The 17,790-nt window shown below is 44.0% G+C and overlaps 1 protein-coding gene across 3 annotated transcripts in view; it reads left to right on the plus strand.

Annotated features, from left to right (window-relative positions):
* Positions 1–17,790, plus strand: part of LOC112222584 (kelch-like protein 32) — a 39,425-nt gene that overhangs the window by 4,982 nt on the left and 16,653 nt on the right. The window contains exons 2-5 of one of the 3 annotated variants that reach the window (XM_042304434.1): positions 11,625–11,722; positions 12,834–13,014; positions 14,792–14,899; positions 16,550–16,648. In XM_042304434.1, coding sequence (XP_042160368.1) covers positions 11,700–11,722; positions 12,834–13,014; positions 14,792–14,899; positions 16,550–16,648 — 411 coding nt within the window. In that variant the 5' untranslated portion in view covers positions 11,625–11,699. Of the gene's footprint in view, positions 1–11,624; positions 11,723–12,833; positions 13,015–14,764; positions 14,900–16,549; positions 16,649–17,790 lie in introns of all 3 variants that reach the window. The other 2 variants (XM_042304432.1, XM_042304433.1) reach the window with 2 other exon arrangements.

A 17,790-nucleotide genomic window follows, 5' to 3' on the forward strand; every position in this document is an offset into this window, starting at 1 on the left:
CCTGCGGTTAGGATGAATCCCATCTATTTTTTTAAAACTGCTGATTGCTCCCACTGCAAATCAAAGTTGCCACAAAAGGAGACATTCCTGTCATTGCAAAGTTTCTTCAGGTACTCGTTTAAGAGCAAAGAGTCGGCTGAAATGTTCCGAACCCCTCCGATAGCATGGGAGGTGGCCCTGTGCTAGCGTGGTGTTATAAAATATATATTTGTAGTCCTTCCTCAGTTCCTCAGATTGCCTAAAGCAGGTCGTTAAAACCTACATGAGTGGGCCTCCCGAGTGGCGCAGCAGTCGAAGACACTTCATCGGCGTCAGTATAGCCTGGGGTTCGATCCCAGGCTGTGTCATTACCGGTCGTGACCGTGAATCCCATAGGGCGGCGCACAATTTGCCCAGCTTCGCCCGGGTTAAGTGAGGTTTTGGCCGGGGTGGCTTTACTTGGCACATCGGGCTCTAGCGACTCCTTGTGGCAGGCAGAGCACCTGTCAGTTCAACGGTGTTTCCTCCGACACATTGGTGCAGCTGGCTTCCGGGATAAGCGAGCAGGTGTTAAGAAGCGCGGTTTGGCGGGTCATGTTTCTGCGGATGCATCACTCGAGCTTCGACTTCGCCTGCCTGTTGGGGAGTTGCAGCGATGAGACAAGATCGTTATCACAAAATTCTGATGGCGTGGGTAACCCCAGGAAGGTGGAAGATGGCCTTCTGTCTTGAGTCAGCAACCTCCGGAACTGTGGTGGCCACCGGCTGGTGGTATACTCCCAGGATCCACGCTGACTCCCGGGGATGGTTGGTCCGTCTCAAGCCGGCCAAAGATGTTTGATAGCTGGATTTGATCTTCTTGGATAGATGAAGGGTGGCCAGACTGCCTTCCCTATCTCCTATGCCTTGCGAGTGTCTAGTCTCCCATGGGATGCGGAGTTGAGCTTAACATTTGTCCGTTGGGGCAGATCAACTCCGCCCGACTCATTAACAGCTTTGCTATATGAGACATTTATAACTGAGATTCGGTTTGTCTAGGCTACAGGAAGTTTGTGTACTGAGAAAGCAGGCAATCCTTTTCTCGCAGCCTAGCGAGCAGTCGGAGGATCTCTTCCCTAAGCTGCTTGATGGTGGTGCATTTAGTGCAGACAAATCCCTGTCCCAGTTTTCAGTTACTCCTTACCTTCATCTTGTGATTGTGTGGAAATCATTTCACACCCAGCTGTGGATAAAAACACCAGTGGGCTAGCACTGCTAGCATTAGCTGATAGCCATCAGGAAAACGAAACAGGCTAACTGCTACTTAACAGGAATCCGGAACACAAACTTGCAGTCCCAGCCTTAAAGGCTAACCGCGTTCCGGAATCCTTTGCAATAAAAACTTTAGCTATGATTTAAAAGAAAACAATTTCATTAATACAACAAACTGAGTGTAGACAGTACACTGTTCTGTTGCGTGCACTGATGATGTATGTAGCCTCAAACAAAGCTCACGAAATTTGTGGCACAGCTAATCTTAGATATTATTAATATTCAGTATTAGTCATTTCTGAGACTCACTTTTATAGCACCTTCGATGATACAGCAGTAGGAATACAAGGATATAACATCTATAAAAAAGACAGGAATGTCTACGGGGGAGGTGTTGATGTACAGTTGAAATCGGAATACACCTTAGCCAAATACATTTAAACTCAGTTTTTCACAATTCTTGACATTTAATCCTAGTAAAAATGCCCTGTCTTAGGTCAGTTAGGATCACCAATTTATTTTAAGAATGTGAAATGTCAGAATAATAGTAGAGAGTGATTTATTTGAGCTTTTATTGCTTTCATCACATTCCCAGTGAGTCAGAAGTTTACATACACTCAATTAATATTTGGTAGCATGGCCTTTAAATTGTTTAACTTGGGTGAAACGCTTCCGGTAGCCTTCCACAAGGTTCCCATAATAAGTTGGGTGAATTTTGGCCCATTACTCCTGACAAAGCTGGTGTAATTGAGTCAAGTTTGTAGGCCTCCTTGCTCACACACACTTTTTCAGTTCTGCCCACACATTTTCTATAGGATTGAGGTCAGGGCTTTGTAATGGCCACTCTAATACCTTGACTTGTCCTTAAGCCATTTTTCCACAACAATGGGTCATTGTCCATTTGGAAGACCCATTTGCGACCAAGCTTTAACTTCCTGACTGATGTCTTAAGATGTTGCTTCAATATATCCACATAATTTTTCTACCTCATGATGCCATCTATTTTTTTGAAGTGCACCACTCCCTCCTGCAGCAAAGCACCCCCACAACATGATGCTGACACCCCCGTGCTTCACGGTTGGGATGGTGTTCTTCGGTTTGGAAGCGTCCCCCTTTTTCCTCCTTATATAACGATGGTCATTATGGCCAAACAGTTCTATTTTTGTTTCATCAGACCAGAGGACATTTCTCCAAAAAGTATGATCTTTGTCCCCATGTGCAGTTGCAAACCGTAGTCTGGCTTTTTTTATGGCAGTTTTGGAGCAGTTGGCTTCTTCCTTGCTGAGCGGCTTTTCAGGTTATGTCGATATAGGACTCGTTTTACTGTGGATAAAGATACTTTTGTACCTGTTTCCTCCAGCATCTTCACAAGGTCTTTTGCTGTTGTTCTGGGATTGATTTGCACTTTTCGCACCAAAGTACGTTCATCTCTAGGAGACAGAACGCGTCTCCTTTCTGAGTGGTATGACGGCTGGGTGGTCCCATTGTGTTTATACTTGCGTATAGAGGTCGACCGATTAATCGGAATGGCAGATTAATTTGGCATTTTTGGACACCGATCATGGCCGATTACATTGCACTCCATGAGGAGACTGCGTGGCAGGCTGACTACCTGTTACGCGAGTGCAGCAAGGAGCCAAGGTAAGGTGCTAGCTAGCATTAAACTTATATCTTATAAAAAAACAATCAATCTTAACATAATCACTAGTTAACTACACATGGTTGATGATATTATTAGTTTATCTAGCTTGTCCTGCGTTGCATATAATCGATGCGGTGCCTGTTAATTTATCATCGAATCATAGCCTACTTCGCCAAACAGGTGATGATTTAACAAGCGCATTTGCTAAAAAAGTACTGTCGTTGCACTAATGTGTACCTAACCATAAAGATCAATGCCTTTCTTAAAATCAATGCACAAGTATATATTTTTAAACCTGCATATTTAGTTAATATTGCCTGCTAACATGAATTTATTTTAACTAGGGAAATTGTGTCACTTCTCTTGTGTTCTGTGCAACAGAGTCAGGGTATATGCAGCAGTTTGGGCCACCTGGCTCGTTGCGAACTGTGTGAAGACCATTTCTTTCTGCCAAAGTCATTAATTTGCCAGAATTGTACATAATTATGACATAACATTGAAGGTTGTGTAATGTAACAGCGGTATTTAGACTTAGGGATGCCACCCGTTAGATGAAATACTTAACGATTCTGTATTTCACTGAAAGAATAAACGTTTTGTTTTCGAAATGATAGTTTCCAGATTTGACCATATTAATTCATTTTGAGTCTATGATTTGATATTTGATAGAGAAGTCTGACTGAGCGGTGGTAGGCAGCAGCAGGCTCGTAAGCATTCATTCAAACAGCACTTTCCTGCATTTGCCATCAGCTCTTTGCTGTGCTTCAATCATTGCGCTGTTTGACTTCAAGCCTATCAACTCCTGAGATTAGGCTGATGGCAAATGCAATAATTGGTGTCGCCTTTTTTTTGCTCCTCCTATGATCGGTATCGGTGTTGAAAAATCATAATCGGTCAACATCTACTTGCATACTATTGTTTGTACAGATGAACATGGTACCTTCAGGCATTTGGAAATTGCTCTCAAGGATGAACCAGACTTGTGGAGGTCTCCAATCTTTTTTCTGAGGTCTTGGCTGATTTTCTTTTGATTTTCCCATGATGTCAAGCAAAGAGGCACTGAGTTTGAAGGTAGGCCTTGAAATACATCCACAGGTACACCTCTAATTGACTCAAATGATGTCAATTAGACTATCATAAGCTTCTAAAGCCATGACATCATTTTCTGGATTTTTCCAAGTTGTTTAAAGGCACAGTCAACTTAGTGTATGTAAACTTCTGACCCACTGGAATTGTGATACACTGAAATAATCTGTCTGTAAACAATTGTTGTAAAAATGACTTGTGTAATGCACAAAGTAGTTGTCCTAACTGACTTGGCAAAACTATAATTTGTTAACAAGAAATTTGTGGAGTGGTTGAAAAGCGAGTTTTAATGACTCCAACGTAAGTGTATGTAAACTTCCAAATTCAACTGTATATATTCAGAGCCATATTACTGTAAAGCTTAAAGAGGATCTCATGACAAATGAAGTACAAATGCTGTGGTTGCAGGTTCACCTACCTCATCTGAAGCCTCTTGAAAATATTCAGATTACAAAGTTAGAATTTCCCTAATATAACTTTTCAGATATTTTCATATCTGATCAATAGTCTTCTGATTTAATGAATTCTTCTTTATTTTACCTCATGTTAGTCTCATTCCAAACGTCGTAAAGTGTTGGTTACCTGCACGAACCCAGTCTTCACTATGAGTCATCCATACATCAATTGTCTTAGTAAATAAATCATTTTAACCAAGTAATTCACAGAAATGCATAAACAAACAGTAGATAGTTACAAGGAAATGATAACGGAGTTTCCCTAGTGGGATAAACCGGCATCGCGGCTTGGTGTACAAAAGGGGAGTGGGGGTCGACTGAGATAAGACAACACACAGTTGATAATTATAACAATTGAAATGCTAATCCTTTGCACATGAATGCTCACTCATTTGCGAACAATTGCAATCAATATATATATTTACGCTCAGTGTGTCGTCGGAGTCTCTGTTGAAAAGTTTGTTTCTGTTGGAGAGTTTGTCCACCCTCTGACATGGTTAGAATGGTTAGTTCAGAGTGACATTCATTCATGTCGTCATGGATAGATGTTTCGGAGGTTGTCGGTCTTTGCGTTCAATGATACCGAATTCCTAGCTGCAGACTAGTAATTCATATCAAAGACTTGTTCTTATTCTGTCGGTATCGATAGTCTAAGAGTTTAACCACGTGGGATGGTTAAAAGATTCAGCAGTCTGGTCTGCAACCTTTGTCCTCTCATAATTGAGAGCAACATGGTCTGTTGAGAAATTCTCAAGGTGGGGTTGAATTCGGAATTGCAGAAAATAGCCTGTCCCAGGATGCCCGACCACAACTGGGCTCATGGGCGGTCCTCTGATTTAGTTAAACTCAAAAGGGAATTGGAGTTTCCTTCATTAAACAGTCCAAAATCACATTACACAATTTCATAAACCGTATCATCCTCACTCATTCATCTTATACAACAATTAGATGTAAAGCCTCATATCTGAGGCTATTATATAAACAGCTTTATGGTGATGTGGCCCTATTGTCTCCCATGAGTTTCACAAAATTGTACCAAATGAACCAGTTCGTAGCTGGATTCTTCACTGATCCTTTATACCTTCTCCAGAACATAAATGTTGTTCGGTTCTCCAGTTCTCTGAGGTGGAAGAAATGTCTTTGTTCTCTATGAAAATTCACTCTGTCTCTATACTGTGGCCATGAGGAGATAATCTCCTCCAGGAATTTACGACCTCTCTCTGACCACTGCAGCCTGGGTGTAGGAGACAGGGAGAGGGGGATGGGACTTGCTGTACCCAAAGAGGGCAACGTCATGACATACCCCCCATGGTGGTTTGGATCTTGTTTGTCGTACAAGTTACCAATCAACATAAAGTCATGACCACATGATGTCCTGTTTGTAGATCATCGTTGCAGTCCCCTGGTGGTTGAACTTGGTAGGCTTCTCTGAGAGCGGAGCAGTCCACCACAAGAATGGGCAGTTGATGTCCGGTTGGTGATCGCCGTTGCGATCCCATCTAGTGGTTTACCTTGGTAGGTTCCCTGGAAGCTGCAAAGTACCCCAGGGAGGGGGTGTCCTGGTTGGTGATCGCCGTTGCCGTCCTCCCCTCTGGTGGTTTCCCTTGGTAGGCTGTCGTGGAAATGTCCTCTATTTACCAAATCATGAGAGCAAACCACAACACAAGTCAGAGTTAGTTATCAAAGTCCATCTTTAATTATATGAGCTCTATCACAACCCTGTGACTCTCAGATCAATTCAGTGTCTATCAATGAATTCTCTGAGAGTCCCTTCCACATTGCAACTGAGGTCCTTTATAGCAAAGACACACACAGGATAAGACCGCATTGGCATAATTCATCGTTCAGCTTTGTCTCCTTTCTCAAACTCAGAACCATAAACAAATCCTCCATATCAACAGGCATATACCAAATCCATCCTCTCTTGACAAGATCACAGAGACACACTGACTGGCACACAGACATTGTGGAGCCAAGAGATACACGCTTGACCTCTCCCCTCTCTCCGGCCCAAGCAACTTAGTCTTGACATAGAACAGATACTGCGACCCCGCCACAGTATTATACAAAAAGAACATTCTGATGAGAAGTAACTTACAAACATATGATGAATATAAAACATCTTACCTATGTTACCAACCAATTCTGATTTTTCCCCAACAAGGCTCTCTGACAGCGGGGCATGTCGCCACAAGGATGGGCCGTGGGTGTCCGGATTTGGGGTCGCCGTTCCGGACCCGTAGTCTGGTCGTCGTCCAGACTGTAAGATCTGGGCAGTAACTTAGGCAGATGTTAACAACGTGCACACACACTCAGAAAATATATATAATTACATTCATTCCCCAATGAGCGGCCTTGTGGCACTAAGTGATGGTTGTATGGGGACTTTGTTTTTGGCTCTATCTCTTCCTAAGTGTCAAAGGAACTGAACCGAAAAGGAATGAAAGCATAAACAAAAGATATACAAAATGTAGTTCTCACACAAAAATCATCTAATTGTATTAGAGTCATCTAAAATCATCTAATTGTATTCTATATACGTCCAATGTTCTGGCAAAATGCCATATCTAGGGTTTTCCTACTTGGTGTGTTGCTTAGGCACCATCTTAAGTTGATAACTATATGATAAGTTTACAGCTGTAAGGCACTAGTTTTGGGCAATCTACATACAGGGAAGACCTATGGACTTCTGGGAAGAAAACTGGTTAGTGCTGTAGATTCAAAGGCCTAGAAGTAAATGTTCAACTTTACTAAGGCTGGTATTTGGCTTGGACCCTTAATTGATCCCAGCATAAATCCTAATTGGATGTTCCGTTGTGCATGTGCGTTTATGCTTACACAAGCGCGCATGTCAAGGGTAGAAAACCAAGTATCCTGGCAGATTACATCTTGTTCAGAATGAGTCTGACGTAGTCAGGTAATTTTCAGGTCAATGCCTGGAGGTCAGTCAGAATTGGTGTCGAGGGAGTGTGTAGTAGTTTTTTACTACAAGTCACTGTGTCTTCCACTATTGTAGTGGCGATAGGTATGAAGTCTCTTTCATAGCTATGTTATCCACGGAGGAGCTAACCTCACGACGGAAGAACTCTAAGTATTGGACCAGTCGTACGTGGTGTGATCATGGTTAATGATTCTAAGAATTTTCCTCCTAAATGGATGATTCTATTTATTAGTGGCATGTGTGTTAACCATTGGAAGAGTGCACTGGAGATTCCCTTACACGTGTTGCACTCCGAGTGACTCCTATGTTGCTATTGTCAAGGGTCATTTGATTGGTTAGGTCTCTAAACCTTCTTACGGATTGTCCAGTGGACAAGTCCAGGGTGGTACACCTCAGTGTGGTACACCTCAGTACTATTTTAGATGTGTTCTAAGATAATCCCCGTCTAGGGGCCTGTCTGCTCCTCACTGTTCTCATAGGGGAGTTTACAACTAGATTTGATTTATGCTCTGGTGGTTTGATTTATGCTCTGGTGGCCTCGTACGGTGTTGTCCGTAGTCTCGACTCCCCCCCCACCGGCTCATCATGGGTCTGGGCTACTATACCCCCTTTGTGTCTCGGGACCCCCCCCACCAAGGGGTGGTGTTGGTGTCCAAGGCACAATCGAAAAGGTCGGACCCTATGTACGAGTTGTCAACGGCCGCGTTGTTATGAGAACGGCTGTATCCTTTCAACCAAATCTCCTGGTGTTTGTGCTTCAAAACACATGTGGCAACCTCTTCAGTACCTTCGAACTGAGACGAGGATATCGGTCTGTGATATCGCAAAGTGTTTCACCAGTGGGAGTCATCAGGTCAGTTGCTGGACTGACACCATTAGTGTCATTGTAAGGGGTGACAGTCCCCAACAAGGCGGAAGGTGTATCATTGGAAGCAGAGTATACTCTGTGCATCAATGTTTTTCTTGCGGAGACGGCCGCAGTGCTTGCAGAAGTGTCCGAAGGGCAAGAGGAGTTCATCTCAACTACCGTATTGCACGACTGCAAGGAGGAGGGAAGTTGCTTATTCACAGAGACAGCTGGCTCGAAATCATGAAAAGAATGGTCAATCAGGTTGGCTGATGGAACGTGTCGAGATATCGTAATATCTCCTTGGATCGGATTCTGCCCGAGGGGTTTCTAAACGTCATTTTCCCAAGGGGTGCTTTTGACAGATACCCCTCGTGAATGACTGCGTTGCAGCTAGCGTTAGGGGGCGACAGTGTGGTCAGTGGAGAAGGCACTGTGGTCTGTGACCATACCTGGTTGGTTTTCCAATCCATCATTGGGAGTAACCGATCCATCAAGTCTGCTCCAAGTAGCAGGGGTACAGTTTCGAGGCTGGTAACATACACAGGGTGAACGAGCGATACGTCCTTGAAGTGTAGTTTCAGCATGACTCTCAATGTGAGAGACGAGGTAGTCTGAGTATTTTCATCCATTTCGGGCGAACCGTTTAGAAACCTAGTGAATGACCTGCAGAGAGCTGGGACCAAAGTAACAAAGCCTACCATCAGCAAGGGCATTGAAGATGAAACGTGGCTGGGTCTTTCAGCATGACAATGATCCCAAACACACCGCCCGGGCAACGAAGGAGTGGCTTCGTAAGAAGCATTTCAAGGTCCTGGAGTGGCCTAGCCAGTCTCCAGATCTCAACCCCATAGAAAATCTTTGGAGGGAGTTGAAAGTCCGTGTTGCCCAGCAACAGCCCCAAAACATCACTGCTCTAGAGGAGATCTGCATGGAGGAATGGGCCAAAATACCAGCAACAGTGTGTGAAAACCTTGTGAAGACTTAAAGAAAACGTTTGACCTCTGTCATTGCCAACAAAGGGTATATAACAAAGTATTGAGATAAACTTTTGTTATTGACCAAATACTTATTTTCCACCATAATTTGCAAATAAATTCATTAAAAATCCTACAATGTGATTTTCTGGATTTCTTTTCTTCTCATTTTGTCTGTCATAGTTGAAGTGTACCTATGATGAAAATGACAGGCCTCTCATCTTTTTAAGTGGGAGAACTTGCCACAATCGGTGGCTGACTAAATACTTTTTGCTCCACTGTATGATAATCAAAAATTTCAATGAGCATTTCTGTACAGATGGCCATACTTTCCTCTTGGCAAAAAAAAAAAAAACCTGGACCTGAACAAATCAACTGGGCTTGACAATCTGGACCCTCTCTTTCTAAAATTATCAACCCCTATTACCAGTCTGTTCAACCTCTCTTTCGTACTGTCCGACATCCCCAAAGATTGGAAAGCTGCCGCGGTCATCCCCCTCTTCAAAGGGGGTGACACTCTAGACCCAAACTGTTATAGACCTATATCCATCCTGCCCTGCCTCTCTAACGTCTTCAAAAGCCAAGTTAATAAACAGATCACTGACCATTTCGAATCCCCCCTGTACCTTCTCCGCTGGGCAATCCGGTTTTCGAGCTGGTCACGGGTGCACCTCAGCCACGCTCAAGGTACTGAACGATATCATAACCGCCATCGATAAAAGACAGTACTGTGCAGCCGTCTTCATCGACCTGGCCAAGGCTTTCGACTCTATCAATCACTGTATTCTTATCGGCAGACTCAATAGCCTTGGTTTCTCAAATGGCTGCCTCGCCTAGTTCACCAACTACTTCGCAGACAGTCCAGTGTGTCAAATCAGAGGGCTTGTTGTCTGGACCTCTGGCAGTCTCTATGGGGGTACCACAGGGTTAAATTCTCTGGCCGATTCTTTTCTCTGTATATATCAATGATGTTGCTCTTGCTGCGGGTAATTCCCTGTTCCACCTCTATGCAGATGACACCATTCTGTATACACATGGCCCTTCTTTGGACACTGTGTTAACTAACCTCCAAACGAGCTTCGATGCCATACAACACTCCTTCCGTGGCCTCCAACTGCTCTTCAACGCTAGTAAAACCAAATGCATGCTCTTCAACCGTTTGCTGCCCACACCCGCCTCCCTGACTAGCATCACTACCCTGGACGGTTCTGACATAGAATACGTGGACAACTACAAATACCTAGGTGTCTGACTAGACTGTAAACTCTCCTTCCAGACTCATAATAAACATCTCCAATCCAAAAACAAATTTAGAAACTGCTTTCTATTTCGCAACAAAGCCTCCTTCACTCACGCCGCCAAACTTACCCTAGTAAAACTGACTATCCTACCGATCCTCAACTTCAGCGATGTCATCTACAAAATAGCTTCCAATACTCTACTCAGCAAACTGGATGCAGTCTATCACAGTGCCATCCGTTTTGTTACCAAAGCCCCTTATACCACCCACCACTGTGACCTGTATGCTCTAGTCGGCTGGCCCTTGCTACATATTCGTCGCCAGACCCACTGGCTCCTGGTCATCTATAAGTCTATGCTAGGTAAAGCTCCTCCTTATTTCAGCTCACTGGTCACCATAACAACCACCCACCTGTAGCACGCACTCCAGCAGGTATATTTCACTGGTTATCCCCAAAGCCAACACCTCCTTTGGCCGCCTTTCCTTAGTTCTCTGCTGCCAGTGACTGGAATGAATTGCAAAAATCGCTGAAGCTGGAGACTTATATCTCCCTCACTAACTTTAAACATCACCTATCTGGGCAACTTACCGATCGCTGCAGCTGTACATAGTCCATCTGTAAATAGCCCGCCTACCTACCTCATCTCCATATTGTTTTTATTTACTTTTCTGCTCTTTTGCACACCAGTATCTCTACTTGCACATCATCATCTGCTCTTTTATCACTCCAGTGTTAATCTGCTAAATTGTAATTACTTTGCTACTATGGCCTATTTATTGCCTTACCTCATGCCATTTGCACACACTGTATATAGACTTTATTTTTTTCTATTGTGTTGTTGACTGCACGCTTCTTTATTCCATGTGCAACTCTGTGTTGTTCTTTGTATCGCCACTGCTTTGCTTTATCTTGGCCAGGTCGCAGTTGTCAATGAGAACTTGTTCTCAACTAGCTTACCTGGTTAAATAAAGGTGAAATAAATGTAAAAAAAATATTCTTAACCACAGAGAGTCAGTAGGATGCTCAGGTGGTGGTCTTTCTTGGCTGATTGTTAATTCACAATGTGTCTTTGCTTTATTCTATTCATTTAACCTGAAGTGCCTCGCAGTTTCAAGTGGACTTTCGGTCTGCTTTGTATTAGTGGTTAGCAGTTAATTGATCCAAATGGATTGATTGAAATTTGCCTTATCTGTTTCTCTTTCCAGGCTAATGCAGGAAGTAACTGCAGCCCTAAGGAATCACAGAATACTGTTCCACCTCTTCTCTCCTTCTCCGGGAGCATGCCATCTGAACCTTGTGTCAGGTAAATCTGTAAACTGGTGAATACGCACACACGCACGTGAATCACACACTCACACACGCACACACATGCGAATCATACACACACAGACACGCGAATCATACACACACACACACGCGAATCATACACACACACGAACACAAGTGAATCATACACACAGCCCTACTAAAGTTTCCAGCATTTTGTAATCGGGTGTGACTCATTTTGCTCTTAGAGTTTGCAATGCCTCTGCAGTGTTAACTGTAGTATATGTGGTGAGCTAACTAACCTCTGACCAACCTTGGTTTGGCATTGCTGATCTGAGCTTTGGTGGGGCAGCATGTTGGCAGGTGTGTTGGCAGTCAACCCCTCCCCTCCACACACACACTTCTGCCTGTCATATTATAATACCGACTCTGCCTCTCAGCCTGTGGTGACCTGTCCCTCATTCCTGGGGTATTACTCTCAGGGCCACACACACTGCAGGTAGAGGGACAGGCTGTTCCTCAGGGCCTTGTCCAGCCCAGACAGAGAGTTAGGGAGGAGCAGCCCGTTGACAATCTTGAACTACAGCTGCTGGGCCTTAGAGGTTGCCAGCAGGGGGCTCCAGTGCTTTACCACGAAACCTGAGAATACACACACACACACACACACACACACACACACACACACACACACACACACACACACACACACATGTTCACATACTATTGAAGGTGACAAACCAAACTGCAGACAGGCAGAAAAAAGGACTGACAGCTAGTTAATAATAAACAGACTAGACTAATAAATAATAAACAGCTGGACTAATAAGCAGACAAATATGAAATGGACAGATAGACAGCTAGGAGAACAAGAGACAGAGCAGGAGATGCGGCAGGTAGCCTAATGGTTAAGAGTGTTGGGCCAGTAACGAAAAGTCGCTGGTTTGAATCCCTGACTTGAATAGGTGACAAATCTGTCCATGTTTCCTTGAGAAAGGCACTTAACCCTAATTGCTCCTGTAAGTCGCTCTGGATGAGAGCTTCTTCTAAATGACTCAAATGAGATGAGCAGAGAGACAAGAGAGACCGAGATTTTTTCCCCCAGCCTTCACTGATGTCTCTCCCTTTACCTCACTCTACCCCCCTCCCAGTGGGCAGGAGCTGGTAACAGACCAGAGGCTATGCCAGTCCAAGTCTCACCAGGACTCCGTCCTCTCCGCCCTCAACCAGCAGAGGAAGGATGGCGTACTCTGTGATGTCACCCTGGTCGCCGGCGACCAGAAGTTCCACGCCCATAAAGCAGTGCTGGCGGCGTGCAGTGATTACTTCCGGGTGAGTTTGGACCTGGGGAGGACACTACACTCTTAGAAAAAAAGAGTTATTCAGCTCTCCTCATAGGAGAACCCTTGAAGAACCCTTTAGCTGCTAGGTAGAATCCGTTTGGGTTCCATGTAGAACCCTTTCCACAGAGGGTTCTACATGGAACCCAAAAGAGTTCTTCTTGGAATCAAAAAGTATTCTACCTAGAACCAAAAAGGGTTCTCCTATGGGTACAGCCAAAGAACCCTTTTGGAACCCTTTTTTCTAAGAGTGTAGTTTGAAGTTGTATTGTCACATGCACAAGTACAGTGAAATGCCTTTTTGCAGCTCTTTCCCAACAATGCAATAATCAATATCACTATTACTAATAAAGTCAAGTAGAACAAAAACACAGGAGAAATAGAAATAATAAGAACAGGAGAAAGTAAGTAAGCTATATACAGGGTCAGTGCCAATATCATACAATGTGCAGGGATACTGAAGTGGTTAGGAGTAGATATGTATAGGGTGTAAGGTGACTAGACATCAGAATAAATGATTTTATTTATTTATTTATTTTTATTTCACCTTTTATTTAACCAGGTAGGCCAGTTTAGAACAAGTTCTCATTTACAACTGCGACCTGGCCAAGTTATGTGGAGGTCGTAGCAGGAGTTCTTGTAGTCTCTGGGTGGCTGCGATAGACCTGTGTGTGGTAGCACTGTCCTTTTAGTTTAGCTGCAACCTTGGTTGCAATCCAGGGCTTTTGATTGGGGAAGCAGCTCACCTTCACTATGGGGACAACATCGGTGATGCATTTCCTAATGAAGCCGGTCGCAGAGGTGGTTAGCTTGTCGACGCTATCAGCCGAGTCCCGGTGCAGTCCAGTAGCATAGCCTCTGATTCAGAGGACCATTTATCTACGGAGCACGTCACGGGTACTTCCTGTTTGAGCTTCTGCTTGTAGACAGGAGTAAGATCTGATCTGATTGCAGGAGTCATGATCTGATTGCCGAACGGGGGATGAGGGAGGGCCTTGTATGCTTGCGTGAGTAGAGTAACAGTGATCTAGGACTTTATCACCCCTAGTGGTGAAGGAGACGTGTTGATGGAAGTTGGGTATTAGATGTCTTATTGACGCAGAAATACTTATTTTCCACCATAATTTGCAAATAAATTCATAAAAATCCTGCAATGTGATTTTCTGGATTTTTTTTCTGATTTTGTCCGTCATAGTTGAAGTGTACCTATTATGAAAATTACAGGCCTCTCATCTTTTTAAGTGGGAGAACATGCACAATTGGTGGCAGACTAAATACTTTCTTGCCCCATTGTATATATACAAAGTATGTGGACAACCCTTCAAATGAGTGGATTCGGCTATTTCAGCCCCCCCCCATTGCTGACAGGTCTAAAATCGAGCACACAGCCATGCAATCTCCATAGACAGACATATGCAGTAGAATGGTCTTACTGAAGAGCTCAGTGACTTTCAACTTGGCACCGTCATAGGATACCACCTTTCCAAAAAGTCAGTTCGTCAAATGTCTGCCCTGCTTGAGCCTTCTCGGTCAACTCTTCTCGGTCAAGTGCTGTTATTGTGAAATGGAAATGTCTAGGCACAACAGTAGTTCTTGTACTTTCAACCCCTTGGGGGGGGTGGGGGGGTAGTTGTAATAGTTGTAATTCAACTATGCTGTAGCCTATTTATAGATCACGTTTGCTGTGCCTATGCCTGAGGTCTCTTCTCTCTGTCTCTTGTCTCTCTCTCGCTCTCTCTCAGTCTGTGTGTGTGTGTGTGTGTTCTCAGGCCATGTTCAGTCTGTGCATGGTGGAGAGTGAGGCAGATGAGGTGACTCTTCAGGGAGTGACAAGTGTGGGACTGAAACATGCACTAGACTTTGCCTACACAGGACAGGTGAGTCTACAGTAGCACCTTCACCTACAGCTAGCCACCACATGTCCTCAAGTCACACACAGGTACTGAATTGTAAACACAAACATAGCTCACAAATATCCAGGCTAACACGAACTAAGAGTGACCATTTTCAGCTTTTCGTTAGCTGATTAAAGCTATAGCCCAGCCATACTCAACTGGCGGATCGCGGCCTGGATACTTGACCCCTAGGGGGCCCCCATTCATTTTTTTGAGTCACTCCGGTATCATATGAACGCACATAAAACATGACATACTGTGTAGAATTGCAGGAAATTTGCTTTAAAATGCAGAAGTTTTCTCTCCGCCAAGAAGAGGGGTGTGAGCAGTTTGCAGTCATATGAGTGGCGATGTGGCGGTTTGTTACTATGCTGATAAATGATAATATCCATCCGGACTTTTGCCACCTAGTACATTTGTGTGACTGGACCTTCTAAAGTAGTGGTTGAGTACACCTGCTACAACCTATGCATGGATGTGATATCTAACCTAACCTGACCCTACAGTATGCCAGTGATTTCCCCCCCTCTCCTCCCTCCCTCCCTACCTCCCTCCCTCCCTCCCTTTCTCTCTCCTCCTGCTCTCTCTCGCTTTCTCTCTCTTGCCTATCTCTCTTACCCCCCATCTTTCTCTCCCTCTCTCTCTCTCTCTCTGCGGCGAGGAGTCAGGAGACCTATGCCCTGTGGCCCAGCAGTGAGAGGCTTGCTAGCTCGTAATTATTCTAATTGCATTTCCACAGTGGAAATGAGCAGGGGGAGTTGTGTCGATGTAGGTCAGCAGCCGGCTGCCGTTCCGTTTCTTTCTGCTGAGATGATGAGATGTGAGCAATATGCTCATTTCAGTAAACAACCGCACAGCTAGTTGCTGAAATCCACCAGCCACATGTCAGGGGCCATAAAGGTTAGCAGACATGCTGTTGCTATATAGCCTACACTGAGAGGACGCACGCATGCACATTCGTCATATTAGTCTGACTTTTTATTTGATGTTGCTAAAATCATGTATTTCCATTTTTATTTTTTATTTTACCTTTATTTAACTAGGCAAGTCAGTTAAGAACAAATTCTTATTTTCAATGACGGCCTAGGAACAGTGGGTTAACTGCCTGTTCAGGGGCAGAACGACATGGCAATCACATGTAAATGTGATAGGTATCACAGTTGAGAGAAGAATAACTGTGTGTGAATAACAACGTATAATAACACGCTAACTGCAACGCAATGACCCTTTTTTTAAATTCATGTTTTATAGACACTGAATATAAAGTGGAACCAACACATGTAGTCTGTTGAAGAACAGATAGTGTAAATGATGCCTTGTAAAGGCTTTCAGTGACACATGAGTGAAATCACATTAGTTTAAATGCTATTGCACAAAAAAAAACACGCCTGGCCTGAGACCACAGTCACACACCCACACACATGAATCAGCAGCATTATATAAAGTGACCACTGGTCCTGAGTGCTTCTGTCATTTGAGTGTTTCCAGAATGGCACCCTATTCCATACATAGTGCACTACTTTTGACCAGAACCCTACGGGCACTATATAGGGAATATGATGTCATTTGGGACGGAACCTGTCTGCCTGGGGAGGTGGACAGGAAGTGGTCTCACTCAGGTCCTCTCCTCAGATAATACTGGAGCCAGGGGTGATTCAGGATGTTCTGTCGGCAGGAAGTCACCTTCAGCTGCTGGAGCTGCTCAGTCTCTGCTCACACTACCTCATCCAGGTGAGGAGTCAAGACAGACATATATATACACACTCACATATATTACATACTCACATATACAGTCATATACAGAAGTACAGTCAAATAAACGCGTATATGACACACACACACACACACCTAAACACTGCAATTTCTTGTGTATATGGAGGGTCTACTCTCCATATGTTCAAGGTACTTCCTAACCACACAAAACCACACATTAAACCCCCCTGTCACCACCAGAAAGATACATTAGCATGTTAATGGGCAAACCGTTGCATCACGTTATGGTAAACAGTGCTCTCATACACCACCTGCTGGTGGAAAGAGAAATGGACACTGTTGCACACCATTGATTTCACTGCACTGTTGTCCCTGTAGACATGCTCACGGTAAACACCGTATTATACAATTAGACAGCAGTTAGATCACAGCTGAAGATGCAGAGAAAAGGCCCGGGTTAACATAAAATCTAGATTCACTAGCTTTCTGTCTAAGTGTTTTCTCTGTCTGAAAGGCGACGTTGAACAGGTTATTCCTCTGTTAGTTTTTGTTTGAGCTGAATACTCACAGAGCCATGCAGTATATTGTACATGGCTCTGCTTACTGCCAGCAGATGGCAGTCTTATTCCACTCGCAATCTCCATTTTCTATTCTCTTGCCTCTTCTCCTGCTCTCTCTCTCTCATACTCTGTGATCTACTTGAATAACTATGTTGTCTCATCTCAATAGATTCAGTGATCTATAAACTGCAGTTCAAAAACACCCCAAAGAAAATGTGGAACCCTGTGTGTGGTGTGTGTGTGTGTGTGTGTGTATGTGAGGGATATTTAAGTGTGTGTGTGTGTGTGTGTATGTGAGGGATATTTAACTGTGTGTGTGTGTGTGTATGTGAGGGATATTTAACTGTGTGTGTGTGTGTGTGTGAGGGATATTTAACTGCGCGTGTGTGTGTGTGTGTGTGGGGGGATATTTAACTGTGTGTGTGTGTGTGTGTGGGATATTTAACTGTGTGTGTGGGATATTTAACTGTGTGTGTGTGTGTGTGTGTGTGCGTGCGCATGTGAGGGATATTTAACTGTATGTGTGTGTGTTACTGGATGTAGTAACTCAAACCCTACTACACCCCAACCGAGCACTCTGTTCTGCCACTTCTGGTGTCT

This window comes from Oncorhynchus tshawytscha, linkage group LG23, assembly GCF_018296145.1.
Source record: "Oncorhynchus tshawytscha isolate Ot180627B linkage group LG23, Otsh_v2.0, whole genome shotgun sequence".
In the NCBI taxonomy this organism is placed as follows: domain Eukaryota; kingdom Metazoa; phylum Chordata; class Actinopteri; order Salmoniformes; family Salmonidae; genus Oncorhynchus; species Oncorhynchus tshawytscha.